This window comes from Rana temporaria, chromosome 11 (genome assembly GCF_905171775.1).
Source record: "Rana temporaria chromosome 11, aRanTem1.1, whole genome shotgun sequence".
NCBI classification, from domain to species: Eukaryota; Metazoa; Chordata; class Amphibia; order Anura; family Ranidae; genus Rana; species Rana temporaria.
In genome coordinates, this window is record NC_053499.1 from 60633353 (window position 1) to 60654782 (window position 21430).

The following is a 21430-nucleotide window of genomic DNA, read 5'->3' on the forward strand; positions in this document are numbered from 1 at the left end:
GTTAAAAAAACACTTGTTCCACATAGCCTTTGAGGGATAGTACCTTGTTGAGTCTGCCCTAGATGCTCTCAAGGAGGCAGCAGGTGGCAATAGTGCTCCATTTTCCGCAGCCAAAGAATCCTAAGGCTCAATCTGGGAAGAATCATCCTTTACTGAAAGATAAGAAAGTCCTTTTCGTTACTCCTCAATCTCCAATTCCAGACCCAAGTCCAGCACCCTTCCACCCATAAACCTTGTAATTCCAAGGCCTCCAAAGCCCTCAGTTAAGTCTTTTTCAGCACTAGGGCGTTGTCGCCCCCCCCCCCCCCCCACACTTTCTGATGGTGGGCGGGAGGTCTGAGATGGTTGAGTGCAGGAGGTAATTTCCAGGGGCAACAAGCTAGTGTATAGCTCCTAGCCCACTTCCCGATTCATTGCTTTCAACCTGCCAATGTCAGTACACCAATTGGCAGTCCCCAAGCTGAACAGGGCATCCGCATTCTCTTGGACTTTCAGCCCTAAAAGTCTTCATTCATGCCCAGTAATTCTGCACTGAATCCACCAGGTCTGACACTCCTGTTGTGGTATAGCTAGACAAACGTCTGCTGGGAAAACTGAATAGTTTCCGATGGACAATATAGCCCTGACCCTGCAGAGGTTTGTGTGCATCCTGAATCTTCAGAAATCTGTGCTAGAACAGACTAATCACTTGGAATATCTAGGTTTAGTCGCAGACACAGCTCATGCCAGTGTTTTTTTTTTTTTTCCTGTGTTTTGGAAGATTCTCATTATGAAAACCAGCCTATTGGGCCAATGAAGAATCCAGGGCCCCTTGCCAGTGCAGGGGACTTTGGAGGAATCTTGTCTCCTGATCGACATCCTGGAACTTCAGTCAATTTTGTTTTTTGTCTGCAGCTCTGGACCTCCCAGCTTGAGGGTCATCCTAGTTGAATTCAGTTGGACAATGCCACAGTAGTGACATATATCAACCGTCAAGGAGGATGGGAGCTCTCTCGCCATGACAAAGAGGGCTAGAGCATATCCTTTCCTGGAACTTTGTTTCAATCTTGTTAGCTGTTTACATCCCAGATGTGTGCCAATTGGCACTTGGAGGAGTGGTCTCTGTACTTCAAGGTGTTCAGACCTGTGTTACAGGTAGGGGACACCGCATGTGGACTGCCTTGCCTCCAAGTTTAACAAACTGGACAGGTTTGTCTCTAGCTACAGGAATCATCTAGGGAAGGGATATGCAATTGGCGGTCCTCCAGCTGTTGCAAAACTACAAGTCCTATCATGCCTTTGCCTCTGGGTGTCATGCTTGTGGCTGTCAGTCTTGCTATGTTTAATGGGACTTGTGGTTTTGCAACAGCTGGAGGTCCGCTAATTGCATATCTCTGATCTGGTGACTCAGTGGGATCAGTGTACACTTATCTAGGCCTTTCCTCACCTTAAAACTCATTCCTCATCTGCTTTGCAGAGTCAAGATGGAGGGCATTTCAGTGATCCTCAAAGTTCCAGATCGGTCTGGTACTCGGATAAAACTTCCAGCAGATGCTCCGTGGGGTCTTCTAGATCGACAGGATCTTCTGTCTCATGGATCTATTTACCATTTTGCTTCACAGTCACTGGCTTTAACAGCAAGACTGTTGAAGTCTAGATTCTGAGGGATAGAGGAATCTTTTGAATTATTTTTTTCCTCACTGCCAAGAGCTAGAAAGTCTACTTCCTGCAAGGTTGATCACCACACATGGAAAGCATACTTTGGTGTAAGGTGAGTGACTGTCCACCCAGGCAAATCTTTGTTTTTTTTTACAAATGGGTCTGGATCAGGATTTGGTCCTCTGCACTTTTAAGAGTCGGGTCTCTACTCTTATCTTATTTCAGAGATTGCTTGGTTAGTATTGGCGTGTAGCCAACCAACCTGTTGGGAATATTCCCCTTTCCACACTTCACAAGGTTGCTTTTCTTGATTATATCACCTCTGCAAGGCTAGTGTCTGAGTTGGGAACTGTAATTCCCCTTTTCTTTTCTGGTCTGGTGTGTGGGTAAGGTAGTGTCGAGGTCCAGAACTTTTAGGACATCATTCTTCTGTCCCTCTGTCTGGCACCAATTCAATAGAAAGATCTCCCTACATTGCCTGGATGTAGCTCAGGCTTTGAGGGTTTATCTCGCAGCCACTGCTTCTTTCAGGAAAAACTTGCTCTCTTGATTATCAGGCCTCATCTAATTGCCAGCTTTTGGCATAAGGTCCTTCAGGTGGCTCTTTGTGGTGCAGGTATTCCCCAGTTTTGTTTTCCGTAGGCCTGTTGGCATTTTCTTGTTGCCCATCCCTCAGTGTTATGGCTTTTGGATGTCCCAACAGTATACGACTTCTTGTGCCGTGTCCAATATTTAATTGGAAACTATATAGCTTGACAGTATATAATGGAATCCTGTGTCCCTCAATGGACTTCACAAAGATTTTAATGATACAAACATCCTATTTTAGGGAAATAGAATTACAAAATACAGTAAAGTAACCCTTTTACATCAAAGCATCAAGTCTATGTACATTATGTTCAAATGTACATTAATGAGTTTCTGCACTTCGTGTTTTGAAACCTTAAGGCTTCATTTCCATGGACGTTTTTACAGCCACTTTTTTGAGCCTTTTTTACAGCTTAAAAACGCCTGTCCATGTTTAAAAACATGGAGCTCAAAAACGCTGCAATATCGTTTTTGTGCGTTTTTGAGCGTTTTTTAACGTCTGGCGTTTTTACAGCTCTAATACTGGAGCTTCAGAACGCACTGGTCCTGGTTTTTTTTTGCAGCTTAAAAACGGCTCCGCCATCTACAGCTCAAAAACGTCATGGTGGGCATGAGGCCATAGACTAACATGGAGAGCCGTTTTTAAGCTGCAAAAAACGCTCAGAAAAGTGGCTGTAAAAATGTCCATGGAAATGAAGCCTAATGCTTCCTTTTTCCCTAGTACTTCTGTTGCTTTTTTATATATTTTCAAAATAACTGTTTTTATTTTGAAAACAATCTTTGTTAGGGTTGCTTTCACACTGCTCCGCTGGAAAAAAAAAACATGGTAAAAGCACTTATGCATTTTTGTGTGTTTTCTGGACTCTTGACTCAATCATGCACCTGTAAAAACATGGACATATGACTCAAACGCACCAAAAAAGCACTGCAGTTTTTGGTGCTTTTTCTATTGAAATCAATGGGAGAAGAGTTTTTGGTTCGGGTTTTGAATTTTTCCTCTAAGATGTAGCATGTGGGACTTTAAAAAACAAACTGCACTCATGGTGCACTGGTGTGAAGTGTTCCATAGACTTTAAAGGGATATATTTTTCATGCATTTTTCCTCAACTTTCTTTTTTTTTACCCCAAAACACACAAAAATGGATCAGTGTGAAAGGGCCCTTAAAGTGTGTTTTTATATTTACAGTATATAGTATTTAGTTTAACTCTACACTGTTACTTATTCTGTTTTCCACATTGATCTACCCTTGCCTGTCGGGCATCCTCCACAAACATGTCGTTGCCCCTGTAACCTATTTGTTTTACTTCTAAAGCAATCCCCAGAGTTACTTTCTTGTGAACCTCACACATGGAAAAAGAAACCACTTGGAGGTTAACAACATTTTTTAGGTTAAATGTCAAACTATGGAATGTTTTTAATTGTGAGCATCAGATGCATCCAGAAATATTTTTTTTTTTTAGAAAAAGAAAATCTAAAGAATGCCAAAGGTGTCAAATGATAAACGAAAATAAATGAAATTGGGTTATAGTCTATGTAGCCATGACCCCAGAGAAGAATATAAAGGACATTAGCATGAAACATTCTTTATTATGAAAAGGCAGGGTTATAGTAATGCTACACAATTGTTTTTGTCATATAGATCACTTTTTTTCCCCAGCACAGGAGTTATATTCTCAATTAAGTAGTTATAAATTAATTAGTGACCAATATCATAGACCTCACTGGTATGTCATGGATCAAGCGATTATCCTCCTGTCAGCACAGAAAAGACTTGACATTTCTCATGTTGATGAATTTTGGTCAAAGCTATTTTATTTACCATTAAAAAAAGCTAGTTCAATTGGTTTCAAGGCACACGTTTGCTGCTGTGGACATAAATATACAAACTTGGTGCTCCCAGGTGTGCATGTGTATGTATGAAGTAGTGTAAAATAAAACAAATAGGAGTTTTTGGTTTGAGCCAGCATGTCAGCCACCCACTGTGACTCGATCTGCCATATTTGTAGCATGTAAAGAGTTGAAGCACTCTGTAAAGTAGACTTTCTTGTGAAGTCTGCAAGGCATTTAGAATTCACTTATTTTAAATGCATATTTTGGTGTTTTAGCTTTTAGTAATCTGGTTTGTAGTTCTAGCATTTTTAAACATTAAAGGCTTAGTTCACCTTTTAAAAAATAATTGCACAGTTAAGAAAAAGGTGCATTTTTTTTTCTTTCCCAATGAGCCTGCAGAGCATTGCACCCTCAATCAACAGACTCTCAGGATCGCTGTCCTCCCATACCTCTGATACAGGGAGGCAGTTACATGAGAGCAGGAAGATCAATGAACTACATGGACACTCACCAGCATCCTCATAGTTCATTGACAACGACAAGCGGTACTTTTTACTCAGCGAAACCGTGAGTGAATTATGTGGTTGTGTGGACGGAGCCCCACACAGCTGCACTGTTTTCAAATTGTGACAACAGGCATGGGGAGAAGATCCCCATTAATGTTTGATATGGCTGGCACTTAATCTCCCAGCAATGAGCTTACTGCCATAAAACAATTCTTCATTGCTTACAATAAAGGTGATTGTTGTCCTTCACAGCCTAAAGAAAATAGAATATACCAAGTTACTGTATTTGATCTGCTTGGGTGTAATTATAGTTTCCAGCTAAAACTGAGCAGTAATGGCTAAAGTGCACACTGGGTGGTCTGTTCTTGGTAATGTATAGTATACATAAGGATTGATTGTAATATGTTTGAAGCTTGCAATCTGTGATTTTCACTCACTCTCATTCCCAGTTCCATCCAGGCTTTGCTACTTTGTGTTAACCCCTCTTTAGCTGGAATGATTAGAAAATATTTTGTTGGCTATTCAGCTTTTTCATTGCCTGTTCGCTCTGTTAATTTGCTAAAATTGTTGTCTTTGACCAGTTTTACTCCTTTTTGCGTTCTCTTTTACTTTACTTCCTTTTTTCCCCTCTCAGTCTGTGGAAAGAGATACAAGAACAGGCCTGGTTTGAGCTATCACTATGCGCATTCTCATTTGGTTGATGAAGAGGGTGCAGGAGCAGAGGACAAGGAGGATTCCCAGCCACCTACCCCTATTATGCATAGAACTGAGGAGCAGAAATGTAAGTTTTGATCTCAAGTCATAATTTTTTATACTTTTGATGATTGTCTGCACTGCTACTCATTTAAACATATTGTTTTGTTGAAAGTATGCTTGATTATTCTTGTATACATTGCTGTCACATACAGCCCCACCTCTTGGTCCAGGGACTTTAAGGTGTATCAAAGTTCCCTGGCCAGGAGGCAGCTCTGTATGTGACAGGGAGTGACGGGAACACAGCAATTGAAATGAAAGCTGTCCCAGTGATTCTCGGCATTCTTATCATCCACCCGGCAATCCTCTTCCTCTCCTCTCTTCCCCTGCACAGGCATGCTGCAATGCTGGGCATGGGCAGGCTGCATCGATGGATCCATTAACGTGCTTGTGCATAAAGAATGAACTAAATAATACATGTAACAGTATAGTCCTCATCACAAAAGCTATGAAGAGTGGTTGCAGATGGAATGGACTCCAAAGGGGAAAACAATTGTTCATATTAATGTATGCAGAGGTGTCACCAGAGAAGGAAAATGCAAAAGATGTCCAAACGCTCAGAGAAATGGGTCACGCTACCCTAGTGTAGCAAATGGGCAGCTTACCAGAAGCTTTTGACCCCAATAAGGTGGTCAAAACACACTTTGGCGGAAATAATCATTCGTTAACCTTACTCGAAATTTTGGTCACTCGTTCCTTAAAAGGAGCTTCTTAATATTGTTGTCTATCCAAAGACATGATATCTAGACCAGCCTGTCAGTCTCCCCCATCATACACATAAAGATGGAGCAAAGAAGCTGATCATAGTGAAGTCCCATATTAACATTCAAAGCATTTATTGTAAAAGTATTGCACTTCTAAACATAGGCAGCAATCAAGCATGTTTGTGACACTAAAATGAAAGGCCAACTCCGGTTACCAGATCCCAAAATGGCCGGGCATGCATGGTACTTCGTGTGTCGCACGTCATAGCTCCCCCTATGTCAAAAGCTCTTCTGGTAAGCCCCCCTTTTGCTACACTAGGGTGGCGTGACCCCTTTCTCTCTGCGAGTTTGCATTTTCCATCTCTGGTGACACCTCTGCATCCATTTTTATATGAACAATTTTTTCCCAAAACTTTTTGATTATTTTTTTGCACAAGCATCCACTGTCATTTTGTTTCTGAGGGATTGTTTTTAGTATATTTATGTAATATTTTTTGGGCGGTCATGTCATGATGTATTGATTTATGGTACACATCAGCACTGCTACACTTATTGCTTTGTTTAGATCACACATGTTAAAAATTATTTAAGGGGTTGTAAAGGAAAAATTTTATTTTCATAATAAGCATCCTTTACCTGCAGACATTCCTCTTTTCACTTCCTCATTGTTCGTTTTTGCTCAGAAGTTGCTCTATTTCTTCTCTGTTCTGTTCACTTCCTGCTTGTCTGATTTTACTGACCACCGTGATGGGAGGCTTTACTGCGGTGGTCAGTGACGTGCTCGCCCCCTCCTGGGAACTACATCTGTGTGGCAGGATGCTCTCTACGTGTTAGAGACTTCAAGGAGGTGTGAATTACTGGGCGTGCCGCAATTCATACTGGGAAATTTTGGTTCTTACATGAACGAGCGCCGCAAACCAGGAAGTGAATGAGAGAACAGAAACTAGAACGCCGGAGGTGATATAGATGAAGGAATTTAATAGGTATTTACTATTTTTTTTAACAGAATCATTACACTATTCTGTCTGTCTACCTTGCAGACATTCATTTTAGGCAATTTTATTTTTCCTTTAAAAACTCCTTTAAGCTCTGCACTTCTTTGCTTCTATTTTGTGATACTTTTTTTACATAAGTATTGTTCTAGTAGCTTTCTATTTTGGCCTTTAGCGCATGAGTTTTTTTTCTTTTGTCCTATTGTATACATTTTACACAATTTTTTTCAGTGGCTAGGAAAGGAATTAACCAGTACAATCGGGCACCTAGCATTCTCGGGAAGGTGTCAGAGTAATAAGGAGGCTGCTATTGCTGCCCCCTTCTTCTGGAAATGGCTGGAAAAAGTAAACGTATGGATATCTGGAATTCCTGACCCATATATGGTACTGTATGTTCTGGGTCAGTGACTCAAATTATTGAAGCCAGTGGGTCAGCTTTAACAGCCAGGTATCCAGCATTTTCTGAGCTTACTGATAACCTACCTGTTAAGTTTAACTATAAAACACAATGTCAGGGAAACCACTTGACACACAGTTTAAACAGATATACGAAAGTATTTTTATCTGCCAAGATTCATTCGACAAATTTTGGGATCGATCCCCCCTGTCAGACAGCATATTCAAGTGACCTTATTCGATTTTTTTTTTCCCCACATCATTTTCGTAATACAGCTTGGTCAACGACCCTGCATGTTGATTAAACAAAGGGCTGCTGCACAATGAGGAAGGCCTCACTCCACTTAATCTTTTCTTAATTTTCACTAATTGGCACTCTAGTAGGACCTGATTGGCTCCTGGTGCTATTATATTTTTGTTTCCCTTCCAGTTTTAGGTGTGTCAGTGCTGGCTATGAAGGAACCAGGTATACAGAAAAATGTGTCTGCCAGCTACATTTAACCCTTTCATGTCCAGAGCATTTTTTTTTAAATTCTTTTTGCACGCTTAAAAAAAAAAATTTTAGGTCTGAAATTACCTAAAACCTCCCAAAACACTGTATATTTTCCTGGGAGCAGAGACCCTAAAAAATAAAATGGCAATAGTTCCAATTTTATTTGTATAATACATTTTTATTAAAAGGTATGAAACGGTTTACAATTAAATATGGGTACATTTCCCCAAATTCAATAAGCGCAGATCTCTATATGGAGTAGGACTAACTTGTGGGAGCAGTATGCGTGCACTTGGCGACAATGGGGACTAAGGGCCGATCATTGGGCATAGACCAGCGCAACTCATTGGTTTGGTAGAGTACAAAATGCAAAAACAATTGCCATATAAGGGCATAAAGTACCACATTAGGAGGGTAACAAAATAGAAAACTGTATATAACGGAGTAGGAAGAGATAGCGAGAAAAAGATAAGAGAAAGTAAAATAGATGGGAGGGATGGGGGAGGTAGGTTATCCTGCCTCAGTAAGACACTAACTTGTACAGTAAGTAACTAGTCGTCTGCTTACACCATTTGAGATATGATTTCTGCATATGTGGCAGAAAATTTAAACCAACAGGGCTATATCATCTTGTATAGTTCATATTTGTTTCTAAGGGATAAAGTGTTATCTTCCATATGGTATATGTGATCTACTTCAATTAGCCATTGGCGTAATGTAGGGATGGTCTGTTTCCAAAGTCTGGGAATAAGCGCCTTGGCCGCATTCAAGAGGTGTTATGGATTTTTTATACAGTCCTATTGATTTTCCTGTACAATTAAACAGTATCACCCATGGATCATTAGGGACTGCATAGCCCTAAATCTCTTTGATCCAATACAATATAGTACACCAATATGGGTGGATGCGTGGACAGAAGTGATCATGGGTAGCCTGTTCTCCGCTTCCTTTGCCAACATAGCGCTGATATGGACGGAAAGACTTTGTGAAGCACCACTGGGGTATAGTGCCACCTTGTCAACATTTTATAGTTCACCTCTGAAGTTTTGGAAGATATTGAAGAAATGTGGGTTAATTAAAGGATTTTTGAACAATGCGTTTCTTAGAAAGGACTTTGTAGGTCTTATTCCCATTTAGATAGGAATGAGGGCTGAACTGATGAAGTTAGGGCCAATAGTAGAAGTAGGAGATGGGTTTCTTGGTCGGTTGATCATCAACAAGTAATCTTTCCACCAGAGTTAGATCCGAAAGGAAGCGTAGTGCTTGTGGTAGAGATTTGACGAACCTGGGGAGCTGATGGTATTTCCACTGGTCCATGAATGAGATTGTGGGAGATGGTAAAAATGTGGATATATGGAAGATACAATTAGTCGTTATCACTTGGTGGAGTGGGACTGGTGATGTGGAGATCCAGTTGCTGAATTTAGAGTTGAGGTTTCCCAGAGGAAAATAGTCATGTCCCGTTGGTTGCATTATAGGAAAATTGGGAAGCCACCAATTCCAATTTTATGTCATGCAGTATTAGTGCAACAGTTTATTAAGTGCAGAATTTCAGTAAAAAATACACGAACGTTAATATTTTAATTGTACAGTACAGGACACGTAAGAAGAGGAAATTTACTCCCAAGGGCTAGTGTGCAGCAGAAACAATTATAAATATTTACACATAGGTAAAACGTATAATTATTTGTATTCAAAAAGTATCAATTTTACATAATAAAATGTTGGATATAAGGAAAAATGGATACATTTACATGGAAACGACAATAAGAGCTCTGGTGTACAATAGAAATGGTATTCACATAACACAATGCCACAATATCCATATATAGTTCACCAAAAGGGGTGCCATATAGAGTATCCCTACGCGTTTCATACTCTAAGTGTAAAAGATATTCTTCAGGGGGTATTAAGCAGACATCTGTGATACATTTAAAGATATGATTAGCATCAACATTTTTATTCTTTTTTCATTTAAAAAAAGAAAAAAACGAAAAATCTTGTCTATGCAGAGATCCAAAATTTAAGATCACATCCTACCTTTATAAAGAACACCAGATATCCATAACCGGAGTCAACATAAAAAAAACATCATTGCTGGATTCTTTCTGGGGTTCACCCAAGCGTGAAGGTGCAAGTGGGGAGGTCAAATCTGTCTACAAAAGGTCACATGTTAATCACTGGTGGGCATAGGTTTTAAGCTACTGTCCTTAGGTGATGGACCCTCCTATTAATTACAGAGCTCACTCCTAAGTTGGAACTAAAGACAAAACCTTTTTCTCTTGTGTTCATGGACGGACACAGCAGCATATTCTTGACAGTAGGGTATTAGCCTTCTATTAGGAGAGGACTAGGCAGAAAATGTTAGAGTTAAATCAACATTAAACTGTACAGTACCGCCCAGGGGGCGGTCCCTCTGGGTACAACCCCCTTCCCTGCATCTGGTAGCTCAGTTTGTTTTCCCTGCCTACCATAGGAAAAGGACCTGGCTCCCTGGGGGCCCATTAAAATGGTCCTGGATAAAATTTTTTTTATTTTTTTCCTACTTTGATCCTGTGATCTACTATCAACTGCCGACTGGGCGACAGGCTGGATGTTCTAGATCCTTGTAGTTTTCCCAGTTTCGGCCATCGAGCATGTGCAGACATTTAGCTACGCGCTGCGTCGGCCACGACATGCCCCGTTTGCTCCAGGGGTGGCCCGTGAGCTACGCGCTCCGGGGCACACATATGCCTGGGCTAATTGCTGTCCATGTCAGTGTGCCAGGCCGACAGCTACCCCCCATACTACTTGGGTGGTGGATCTGTCAGGGATGCTTCAGCGGTCCACGCAGGATGGGTAAGTAGCAGTTCCCCCTGCTTCGGCAGGCTGGCATGGCTGGGCATTACCGGGGAGGTCGACCTAGGGTTTTTTCTCTTCCGTTCATGGACGGACACAGCAGCAATTGACCTTAGGGGTATTATCCTTCCTTTCAGGAGATTGACTAGGCAGAAAACAGCACGTTTAAGTGTTAAAAAACACTCCACCAGTACAGTACCTCCCAGGGCGTGGATACCCCGGGTACATCCCACTCTCTGCCTCATGCAGCCTCAGTTTTTTTCTGCCTAGCGAAAGGAGATGACATGGCTCCTCTGGGCCCATGTGCTATGGAGACTTTTTTGCGATTTTTCTTTTCTTTTCTTTTTTTCCTTCATTTTTGGATCCTGGGATCTACAATCAACTGCCGACTGGATGACAGGCTGGAGCCTCGAACCTTGTAGTCCCCCCATGCTCGGCCATCGAGCGTGTGCCGGCCTTTAGCTACGCCCTGGGCCGTCCACGACATGCCCCGTTGCTCCAGGGGTGGCCGGTGAGCTATACGCTCCAGGGCACACATATGACCGGTCTCTATGTCCGTGTCACAGTGTGCCAGGCCGGCAGCCATGCCGTAACTGCGCAGACGTTGGTTATGTCTGGGATGCCTCCAGCCGGTCCCCTGCTCTCTGCTGCAGCCAGGAGGGTGGCCTCTGGGTCTTTCCTTGCAGTACAAGGGTGGCATTAGAGTGGGTCAGCATAGTGTCCGAACCGGAGGCTTCTTCCCCAGACATGCCGGAGTTAACCCTTAGTGCCCCTGTTCCTGCGGCCTCCGTGGATGCTATGACGGCAGTCCTTGAGGCGTTTGTTGCCAGGATCGAAGCAGCGAGTAGCCAGAGGGGACTTCTGGGGATGTCTCTGACACGGAATCGGGGCCTGCTACTGCGTCTGGCCCTGGTTCAGTGATGTCAGAGGATGCAGGCCTAGTCCACACGGACAGTGAGGATGACTCTGCTTCAGGGTTGGCGCATGATAGGGCGTTTGTTGGAGCTCTTATCACTGCGGTGCGGGATACTCAAAAACTTGAGGATTCGGCGGAGTCATCAGAGATGTCGGTCCCCTTTGGGTTCCGCAAGCCATTCCGCACAACAAAAGTGTTTCCTTGTGTTCCTTATCTGGAAAAGTTTTTGTACATGGAATGGGATCGGCCGCAGAAAGTTTTTTTCTGTTCCAAAATGCTTTGCGGTCGGTTATCCGTTTGAGGACTTCCTAAAAAAGTGGACCTCTCCTCCGTCAGTGCACCCCCCTGTGTCCAGACTGAACAAGGCGACCACGTTGCCTGTGAAAGAGGCTCCCGTTTTAAAGGACCCAGCAGATAGGAGAGCGGAGGCTGTGGCCCGCTCCATGTTCACAGTGGTGGGGTCGGCGGTGAGACTGGTCTTGGCCAGGGCTCTAGTGTCACAGACACTTACCGAACGGGCAAAGTTGTTGCTGCAGGAGCTGAAGCGCATATTGCCTCTGGCGCTGGCCGACCAGTTGGTGCAGTGCCTAAAGTTTGTCTCTGAGTCGGCCCTGGATACGCTTCCCTTGCTCTCCAGGGCCTCCGCCTACGCAGGAGTGTTACGCCGCCTTGTGTGGCTGAAGTGTTGTTCTGCGGACCAGTCTTCTAAAAAGGCCTTGGTGGACTTACCCTTTAAGGGTGAACGGCTTTTTGGGGCGTCTCTGAATGACATCATAAAAGATAAGTAGGATAAATAAATGATAAGCGCTCCAGATATGTGATAGAAATCACAACAAAGGTAAATACAATTAAATTATATAAAACGTGTGATACACAAACAGATCCAAGTGAATGAACAGACTCTAATGTGCACAGAGTCTGTCCAAAAAATGATGCAAAGGAGCAAACCTCTGGGTATTGGGGATGTCTAGCCCTCTATATGCCCAGATGCATCAAAAACGCAGTGATGTGCACAAATAGTGATAAAAATCAAAAATATATTGTAGCAGTCTATAAGAAAAAATGCAATGAGCCTGTGTGAGATAAGTGCTTCCAATGAGTGACTAAATCACAACCAAAGTGTCATACCAAGTGTATATGCACAGACACACTCAATGACTTTGTTAGAATAAATATGGGAAAATGTCCAGCTGTGGATATATCAAATACAGGTGAACCTCTAAATGGTGCAAAGGTGAAAACCTCTAGGCACCTGGACAAATCCAGAAGCACAGAGATGTGCAAATGATGCAAAATAAAGTGCAGAAATTAATGATAAAGTGATAATAAACAGTCCATAAGAGGATGATAAAGGGATGACCTCCTGAGCTTCTGCTCTCTTCACTCAGAACAAAGGTTGTGCGTCCTCACAGGTAATGTAGTGCCCTTACCTTAAGGGTGCTATATGTAAGCATATAGTGCTGTCTTTGCAGTGCTGCGATCCCGTCTCACGTCTCCCTGACGTCCAATGGCCTCCGGCTTGTGCGGGTGTTTAGATCGGTCTCGACTCCCTATGGCGTTACGTCACGTACCTCGTGACTTCATCAGGGGACTAAAAGATGCCACGGGAGGTAAGAGTACTCTGCTCCCTCAATCGGGGAAAAGGTAAGGAGCCTCGCCGTAAGCAGGGGCCCTCCTTTACCGCCCCCAAGCGGGTTTTTTTTCTTTCTTTTTTTTTTTCTCTTTCGTCCACCCGGTGCGGCAGGTAAACGTTTCCAGGGCGATAAGGCGCCCGCTGAAGGGCAGAAGCGCCCCTGGTTCCGCAAGCCCAACAAGCCTGCGGATAAGCCTGCTTCTGCATGAAGGTCTGCCCCCGCCCGTATCTCAGGTGGGGGGCCGGCTTAGCGAATTCGCGGCTTGGTGGAGGTCTCTTCTTTCCGACCGGTGGGTCTACGAAGTAGTTTCCTCTGGGTACAAGATAGTTTCTCTCTTGTCCGCCAAACAGATTTTTTTCCTTCCAACCTCCAGCTTCCTCTGGAACGTCGGGAGGCCCTGTCAGGGGCTGTTCAGGATCTGCTGGTCAGGGGAGTGATTGTGCTGGTTCCTTTCCTGGAACGGTTTCAGGGGTTTTACTCTAATCTGTTTGTAGTCCCCAAGAAGGAAGGGGTCCGTCCAATCCTGGACCTCAAGGCTCTTAACTGTTTTGTCAAGGTGCAAAAGTTCAGGATGGAGTCGGTTCGCTCTGTAGTGGCGGCGCTCCATCAGGGGGATTTTCCAGCGTCCTTGGATATCTATGACGCGTACCTGCATATCCCCATATGCGCAAAGCACCAAAGATTTCTGCGCTTTGCGGTCGGAGAGGACAACTTTCAATTTGTGGTTCTGCCTTTCGACCTGGCCTCGGCGCCACAGGTTTTCACCAAGGTGCTTGCTCCGATTCTGGCCCTCCTGAGGCAGCGCGGGATCGCTATTGTAGGATACCTGGACGACCTTCTCCTGAGAGCTTCTTCAAGCTCAGAATTAGAGGTGGATGTGTCTGTAACTTGCCAGACCCTCCGAGAATTTGGTTGGCTGCTAAATGTCCAGAAGTCAGTGTTGGTACCGTCTCAGCGTCTGGAATACCTGGGGTTGGTCCTGGATTTCTCGGAGGCGAGAGTTTTCCTGCCAACGGAGAAACTACAGACACTGCAATCTGCGGTGCAGCAGTTGGCGACCCAGAAGTGGTCGTCGCTTCGCTTTTGCATGCGGGTTCTGGGTCTGATGGTGGCCTCCTTTTTGAGGCAGTTCCATATGCTCAATTCCACACTCGAGTGTTACAGAGAGAAATTCTGTCGCGTTGGGACAAGCTCCCTTCGTCCTCGGATTACCAGGTCCGGGTGAGTCGCCTGGTCAGGTCCTCCCTAGTGTGGTGGCTGACATCTCCGGTTCTTCGGACCGGGAAATCTTTTCTGCTGTGCCATTGGACGGTGGTCACGACAGATGCCAGTCTCTCCGGCTGGGGGAGTGTCTGGGGTGTCCAATCAGCCCAGGAGCGCTGGACTCGGGAAGAGTCCCGCCTGCCGATCAATGTCCTGGAACTGTGGGAGATCAGGCTGTGCCTCTCCAAGTGGTCTCTGGGTCTGCAGGACCGACCGGTCAGGATCCAGTCCGACAACGCCACGTATGTGGCGTACGTCAATCAAGGGGGCACACGGAGCTCGGCTGCAGCAGCGGAAGTCGCGCACATCCTCCGGTGGGCCGAAAAGGACGTTCCGGCTCTGTCGGCCGTGTACATTCTGGGGGTGCAGAAATGGCAGGCGGACTACTTAAGTCGCAAAACGCTGGACCAAGGAGAATGGTCACTACACCCGGATGTGTTTCAGAGTCTGTGCCTGAAATGGGACACTCAAGACGTGGATCTTCTGGCATCCCGTCTCAATCGGAAGGTGTCACGGTTCGTGGCCAGGTCAAGAGACCCGTGGGCGGATGCGCCAGACGCGTTGGTGGCGACGTGGGGTCACTATCGCCTAATCTACGCCTTCCCTCCACTGAAGCTTCTTCCTCGCCTGCTGCGCAGAGTGGAAGCCGAGGGGATACCAACAATCCTGATCCCTCCGGATTGGCCGCACCGTCCCTGGTACGCAGATCTGGTGCGTCTGGTGGCAGACGTTCCTTTGCGTCTGCCCCTGCGAGAAGATCTTCTGTCGCAGGGTCCTATTTTTCACCCTGCTTTACAGTCGCTGGATTTAACGGCGTGGCTGTTGAGAGCCAGGTGCTGAAGGATTGGGGCCTGTCGGACTCAGTGGTCTCTACCATGCTGCGAGCATGGAAGGCTACCTAACGGAAGATTTTCCTTCGTACGTGGAAGGCTTGCATCTCTGTGTGAGGAGATGAAATGGCACCCCCGTACATACGTGATGTCCCGGATTCTGCTGTTCTTACAGCGTGGAGTGGATCAGGCTCTCGCCTCAAGTACGGTTAAGGGTCAGATTTCGGCCTTGGCTGTTTACGTTCAGCGACCCTTGGCAGCGCACTCTCTGGTGCGTACGTTTGTGCAGGGGGTTCGGCATGTGGCCCCTCCTGTGCGTCCTCCACTGCCTCCATGGGACTTGAATTTAGTCCTCTCTGTGCTTCAAGAGTCTCCGTTTGAGGACATTCGGAAAATCCCTTTATTGACTCTTTCCCAGAAGGTGTTTTTTCTGGTGGCAATTACTTCGGTCAGACAGGTTTCCGAACTAGCGGCCTTGTCTTGCAAGGCTCCTTACTTGGTCACCCACAGGGATAAGGTGGTGCTGCGGCTGCAGCCATCTTTCGAAGGAGGCCATGTTGCATTCCTTGGACGTGGTTCGAGCCCTACGGGTATACTTGTCTGCTACGGCTCCGTTTCGGAGGTCAGATTCACTGTTCGTGTCGGTGACTGGTCCTAAGAAGGGTCTGGCGGTCTCGCCGGCCACCATTTCTAGGTGAATCAGACAGGTCGTGCTTCAGGCCTATGCCCTAAAGGGGCGGGCACCCCCCTTCCCGGTTACGGCGCATTCGACCAGGGTGATTGGATCCTCTTGGGCTTTCCGCCATCAAGTGTCTGTTTTACAGGTGTGTAAGGCAGTGACCTGGTCGTCAGTCCACACCTTCTCAAAATTTTACAAGGTGGATGTGAGTGCATCTTCGGATGCCTCCTTTGGCCGCAAGGTTTTACAGGCGGCTGTTTAAGGTTGAAGTTCCTCCGTTGAGGAACTCTGGTCTGTTTGGGGTGAAGTTTGGTTTGCTGTGTTTTTCCCACCCCTCGATTTTTGACACTGCTTGGGGACGTCCCTAAGGTCAATTGTTGCTGTGTCCGTCCATGAACGGAAGAGAAAATAGGATTTTTGTACTCACCATAAAATCCATTTCTCTGAGTTCATGGACGGACACAGCACCCACCCCTCTGCTTGTTTACGAACTGAGGCTGCATGAGGCAGAGAGTGGGATGTACCCAGGGGATCCGCCCCCTGGGAGGTACTGTACTGGTGGAGTGTTTTTTAACACTTAACATGCTGTTTTCTGCCTAGTCAATCTCCTGAAAGGAAGGATAATACCCCTAAGGTCAATTGCTGCTGTGTCCGTACATGAACTCAGAGAAATGGATTTTATGGGGAGTACAAAAATCCTATTTTTTCCACCCTTCCTTTCTTCTCTCCCCTCCTTCCCTCCTCCCTATGCTCTGGGAGCTAGGCTTGCTGTGTGTGGAGCTCCATTCTCTAGCGGGGTACTGCGCTGTGGGTCCGCTCTCCTGGGGGTGCTGTCTGGCTGTCGTGTAGGGGGGGCCTTCGTTCGGGGGCCCCGGGTGTTCGATGCCTGTTTTGTGTACTTTTCACTTTTTATTTTATTTTTTTTTAACATGTGTACGGCAGGCCATTTTGGCGGTGTCCACCGCTATATTATGACAGCCATTTTCTTGTAGCCTGCATGCTCTTTTTACAGGGCGGCCGTCTGACAGCCTTCTTGTTGTAAGTTTTGAACTCTCTAGCGGTGGCTAGGGTATCTGAATGGTGCAAACAGCCTATTACACACCTCAGGGAGAGAGTGACACGTACGGTTGTGCGGGGAGAGCACCTCTAGGGAGACAGTACAGACGGCAGCTGTACAGCACCTGGCTTGGGTGGTGAGTGCTCTGGGGGGGGGGCCCTTGGCATCTGTAGCAGCTAGGAGGGTGGGCTGTGTGCCTTGCTTTGCGTACCTAAGGGTGTCAGGCGCGTGGGTCAGCATGGCGTCCAGAAGCTGATTCTTTTTCCCCATACATACCTGTGTTAGCAACTGGTGCCCCTGCACCTGCTGTTTCTGTAGACGCTATGTTGGCGATCCTGGAGGCTTTCGTTGCCAGGGTGGAAGCGGTGTGCAGGCGAAAAGGGGGTTAAAAGTGCCCCCTCCCCCCACCATCTTCCGGGGACATCTCTGACTCGGATTCGGGCCCAGCTGCAGCACCCGGCCCTGGTTCTGATATGTCAGAGGATGCTGACCACGACCGTTCGGACAGTGAGGCTGATTCCTTGTCCGGGTATGATAGTGCGCTTGTAAATTGGAGGATAAGGCGGACACATCCACAGAGATTTCGGTCCCTTTTGGGTTCCGTAAGTTGACCCGCACTGAGAAGGTGGTTCCTTGTGTACCTCATCTTGATAAACTTTTATACAAGGAATGGGATTGACCGCAAAGGGTCTTTTCGGTCCCCAAATGTATAGCAGTCTGTTACCCTTTTTAGGAGGGTTTCCTGAAGAAGTGAACTTCTTTCCCGATGGTGGACCCTCCGGTTTGCAAATTAAACAAAGTTCCCATGCTTGCGTGGAGGGGCTCCTGATTTCAAGGACCCTGCGGATAGGAGGGCTGAGGCTCGCTCCCTGTTCATAGTGGTGGGGGTCAGCAGTGCGGCCTTGGTGTCACAAAAATGTTGCACCATGAGCTGAGAGAGCAACAGGCTCCCCCGGCCTGTGTGGAACTGGCCGACCAGTTGATGCAGGGCCTTAAGTTTGTTTGCGAGTCGGCTTTGGATACGATTCCCATGTTGTCCAGGGCCTCGGTCTCTGCGGTAGTACTGCTCCACCTGATCTGGCTGAAATGTTAGTCCGCAGACTAAGCTTCTAAGAAAGCTTTGCGTGATTAGCCTTTTAAAGCGGTAGTTCACCCTCCTTTCCATCATTAGACCATTAAATTCGGCATCGTAGCGCGAGCTACGGTATGCCGGTCTTAAATTTTTAATCCCCGTACTCACTGTGGTATCGATGATTGAAGAATCCGACTCCCGCGGGGAATGGGCGTGCCTATGGAGAGGGAGGATGATTGACGGCCGGCTCTGGCACGTCACGCTCCCCGAAGACAGCCGGAGTAGGTCTCGGCTATTCACGACGCCTGCGCACAGGCTATGCGCAGGCGCCGTGAATAGCCAAGCCTATTTCGGCTATTTCCGGAGAAGCGTGACGTGCCAGGGCCGGCCGTCAATCACCTTCTCTCACCATAGGAATGCCCATTCCCCGGATTCTTCAATCATCGATAGCACAGTGAGTACGGCATAAAAAATGTAAGACCGGCATACCGTAGCTCGCGCTACGATGCCGAATTTAATGGTCTAATAAAAAAAAACTTTTTTTTTTTTTTTTAACAGGGTGAACCCCCGCTTTAAGGGTGAGAGGCTTTTTGGAGCCTCACTGGATGGCATCATCAAGGATACCACGGGAGGTAGGGGGTACTCTGCTCCCCAATCCAAGAAGGATAAGGAGCCACGTCGTAGGCATGGGCCCTCCTCCCCCTTATTTCTTTTTTTTTTCTTCATCCACCCAGAGCTGCAGGTAAGCGCTCTCAGGCCGATAAGGCGCCTGCTGAGGGACAAAAGCACCCCTGGTTTCGCAAGCCCAACAAGCCTGCGAACAAATCTGCAACTGCATGAAGGTTTGCCCCGCCTGAAACTTGGGTGGGGGGTCGTCTTCACAAATTAGTAGTTTCCTCAGGGTACAAGAAAGAGTTTCTATCTTGCCCACCAAACAGATTTTTTTCCTTCAACCTTCAGCTTCCTCCAACTCGTCGGTTTGCCCAGCTTGGGGCAATGCAGGATCTGCTGGTGCGTGGGGTGATCATACCTGTGCCATTGCAGGGAAGGTTCCAGGGTTTTTATTCAAATTTGTTTGTAGTTCCAAAGAAGGAGGTGGTCCAACCAATCCTGGATCTCAAGGGCCTCTACTGCTTTGTAAAGGTTCAAACGTTCATGATGGAATCGGTGAGCTCTGTAGTCACGGTACTCTATCCGGGGAATTTTCTGGCGTCCTTGCATGTCCCAATATTTGTCAGGCATCAGAGGTTTCTGCACTTTCCGGTCGGGAACGGCCATTATCAATTTGTGCCTCTCCCCTTCGGCCTGGCATAGGCACCAAGGGTTTTCACCAAGGTGCTCGCCCCGATTTTAGCCTTAATCAGACAGTGAGGAATCGCTATCGTGGGCTATCTGGACGACCTTCTTCTGAGAGCTGCTTCAGACTCAGAATTGGAGGGGGATGTGGCGATTGCCAGTCAGATCCTTCAAGGATTTGGTTGGGTGCTGAACTTCCAGAAGTAAGTGTTTGGTGACGACTCGGCGCCTGGAAAACCTGGGCCTGGTTCTAGACTCCTTGGAAGCAAGAGTTTTTTTTCTTCCGGTGGACAAATTGCAGACTCTTCAGGCGGCGGTGAAGTTGTTGGCATCCCGCAGATGGTTGTCACTACGCTTTTGCATGCGAGTCCTGGGTCTCATGGTAGCCTCCTTTGAGGCGTTATTGTATGATCAATTCCACACTTGAGTCTTGCAGAGGGAGATCCTGTTCAAATGGGGCAAATGTCTGTTGTCCCTGGATTGTCAGATCCAGGTGAGCTAACTAGTCAGAGCTTCGCTGGTCTGGTGGCTGAGATCTCCGGCCATTTAATCCGGGAAGTCGGTCCTTCCCTTTCACTGGATGGTGATCACGACGGACGCCAGCTTGGCCGGTTGGGGGGGGGGGGGGGAGAGTCTGGATTGTTTGGTCGACACAAGGTCGCTGGACACAGGAAGAATCCCGTTTGCCGATCAATGTACTGGAGTTTGGGGCGATCAGGCATTGCCTCTCCACACAGAGCCTACAGGGGTGTCCGGTCAGGATCCAGTCGGACAACGCCACGGTAGTGGCGTATGTTAACCATCAAGGGCAAACGAGAAGCTTGGCTGCAGCTTCGGAGGTCGCTCGCATCCTGCGGTGGGCAGAGCAGAGCGTGCCGGCTCTGTCAGCCGTATACATTCTGGGCATAGAAAACCTGGCAAGCGGATTACCTAATTCGCCAGATGCTGGACCAGGGAGAGTGGTCGCTACGTTTGGATGTGTTTCAACTAATTTGCCAAAGATGAGGCATGCCAGACATGGATTTCCTGGCTTCTCGACTCAGTCGGAAGGTGTTGAGGTTTGTGGCCAGGTAAAAAGACCCCTGGGCAGACGGGACAGACGCATTGGTGGCTCCGTTGGGGCAGTATCAGCTACTTTATGCCTTCCCTCCCTAAAGCTTCTCCCTTGCCTACTTCGTAGGGTTCAGATCAAGGGGATTCTGATGATCCTAACTGCTCCAGATTGGCCGCGGCGTCCCTGGTACGCCGACCTAGTGCGTCTGGTGGCGGATGCTCCTAGGTGACTACCGATGCGAGAAGACCTTCTGTCGCAAGGTCCCATACTTTATCCTGCTTTAGTCGCTGGCTTTAACGGCATGGCTATTGGGGACCGAGGCCTGTCGGATTCAGTGATTTCTACCATGTTGAGGGCACGGAAATCATCCTCGGAAGATTTATCATTGAACGTGGAAGGCTTACATCTCTGTGTGAGGAGATGCAGTGGTGTCCACATGTTTTTACAGCGTGAAGTGGACCAAAAGCTTGCCTTAAGTACGATTTAAGGAGCAGATTTCAGCCTTGGCTGTCTTCTTTCAACGACCTTTGGCAGCTCACTCACTGGTGAGTAGGTTGGTGCAAGGGGTTCGACATGTGGCCCCTCCGGTCCGTCCACCGCTTCCTCCGTGGGACTTAAATCTGGTCCTCTCAGTACTTCAGGAACCACACTTTGAAAACATTAGAGAGATTCCCTTGTTGACACTCTCTCAAAGTGGCCTTTTTAGTGGCTATTACGTCGGTCAGACAGGTTTCTGAGCTGGTGGCCTTGTCTTGCAAGGCTCCTTATCTGATCCTCCACAAGGATAAGGCGGTGCTGCGCCTGCAGGCTTAATTTCTTCTAAGGTCGTTCCAGCTTTCCATCTCAATAAGGACATTGTACTTCCGTCCTCGCCTGTTGCACCCTGAGGG

General features: G+C 46.8%; 1 protein-coding gene across 2 annotated transcripts in view; it reads left to right on the plus strand.

The window, feature by feature from the left end:
- Window positions 1-21430, plus strand: part of DPF2 (double PHD fingers 2) — a 75998-nt gene that overhangs the window by 39381 nt on the left and 15187 nt on the right. For both annotated transcript variants that reach the window (XM_040328645.1, XM_040328646.1), the window contains one exon: window positions 5198-5344. In XM_040328645.1, the coding sequence (XP_040184579.1) occupies window positions 5198-5344 (147 nt within the window). The remainder of the gene's footprint in view (window positions 1-5197; window positions 5345-21430) is intronic.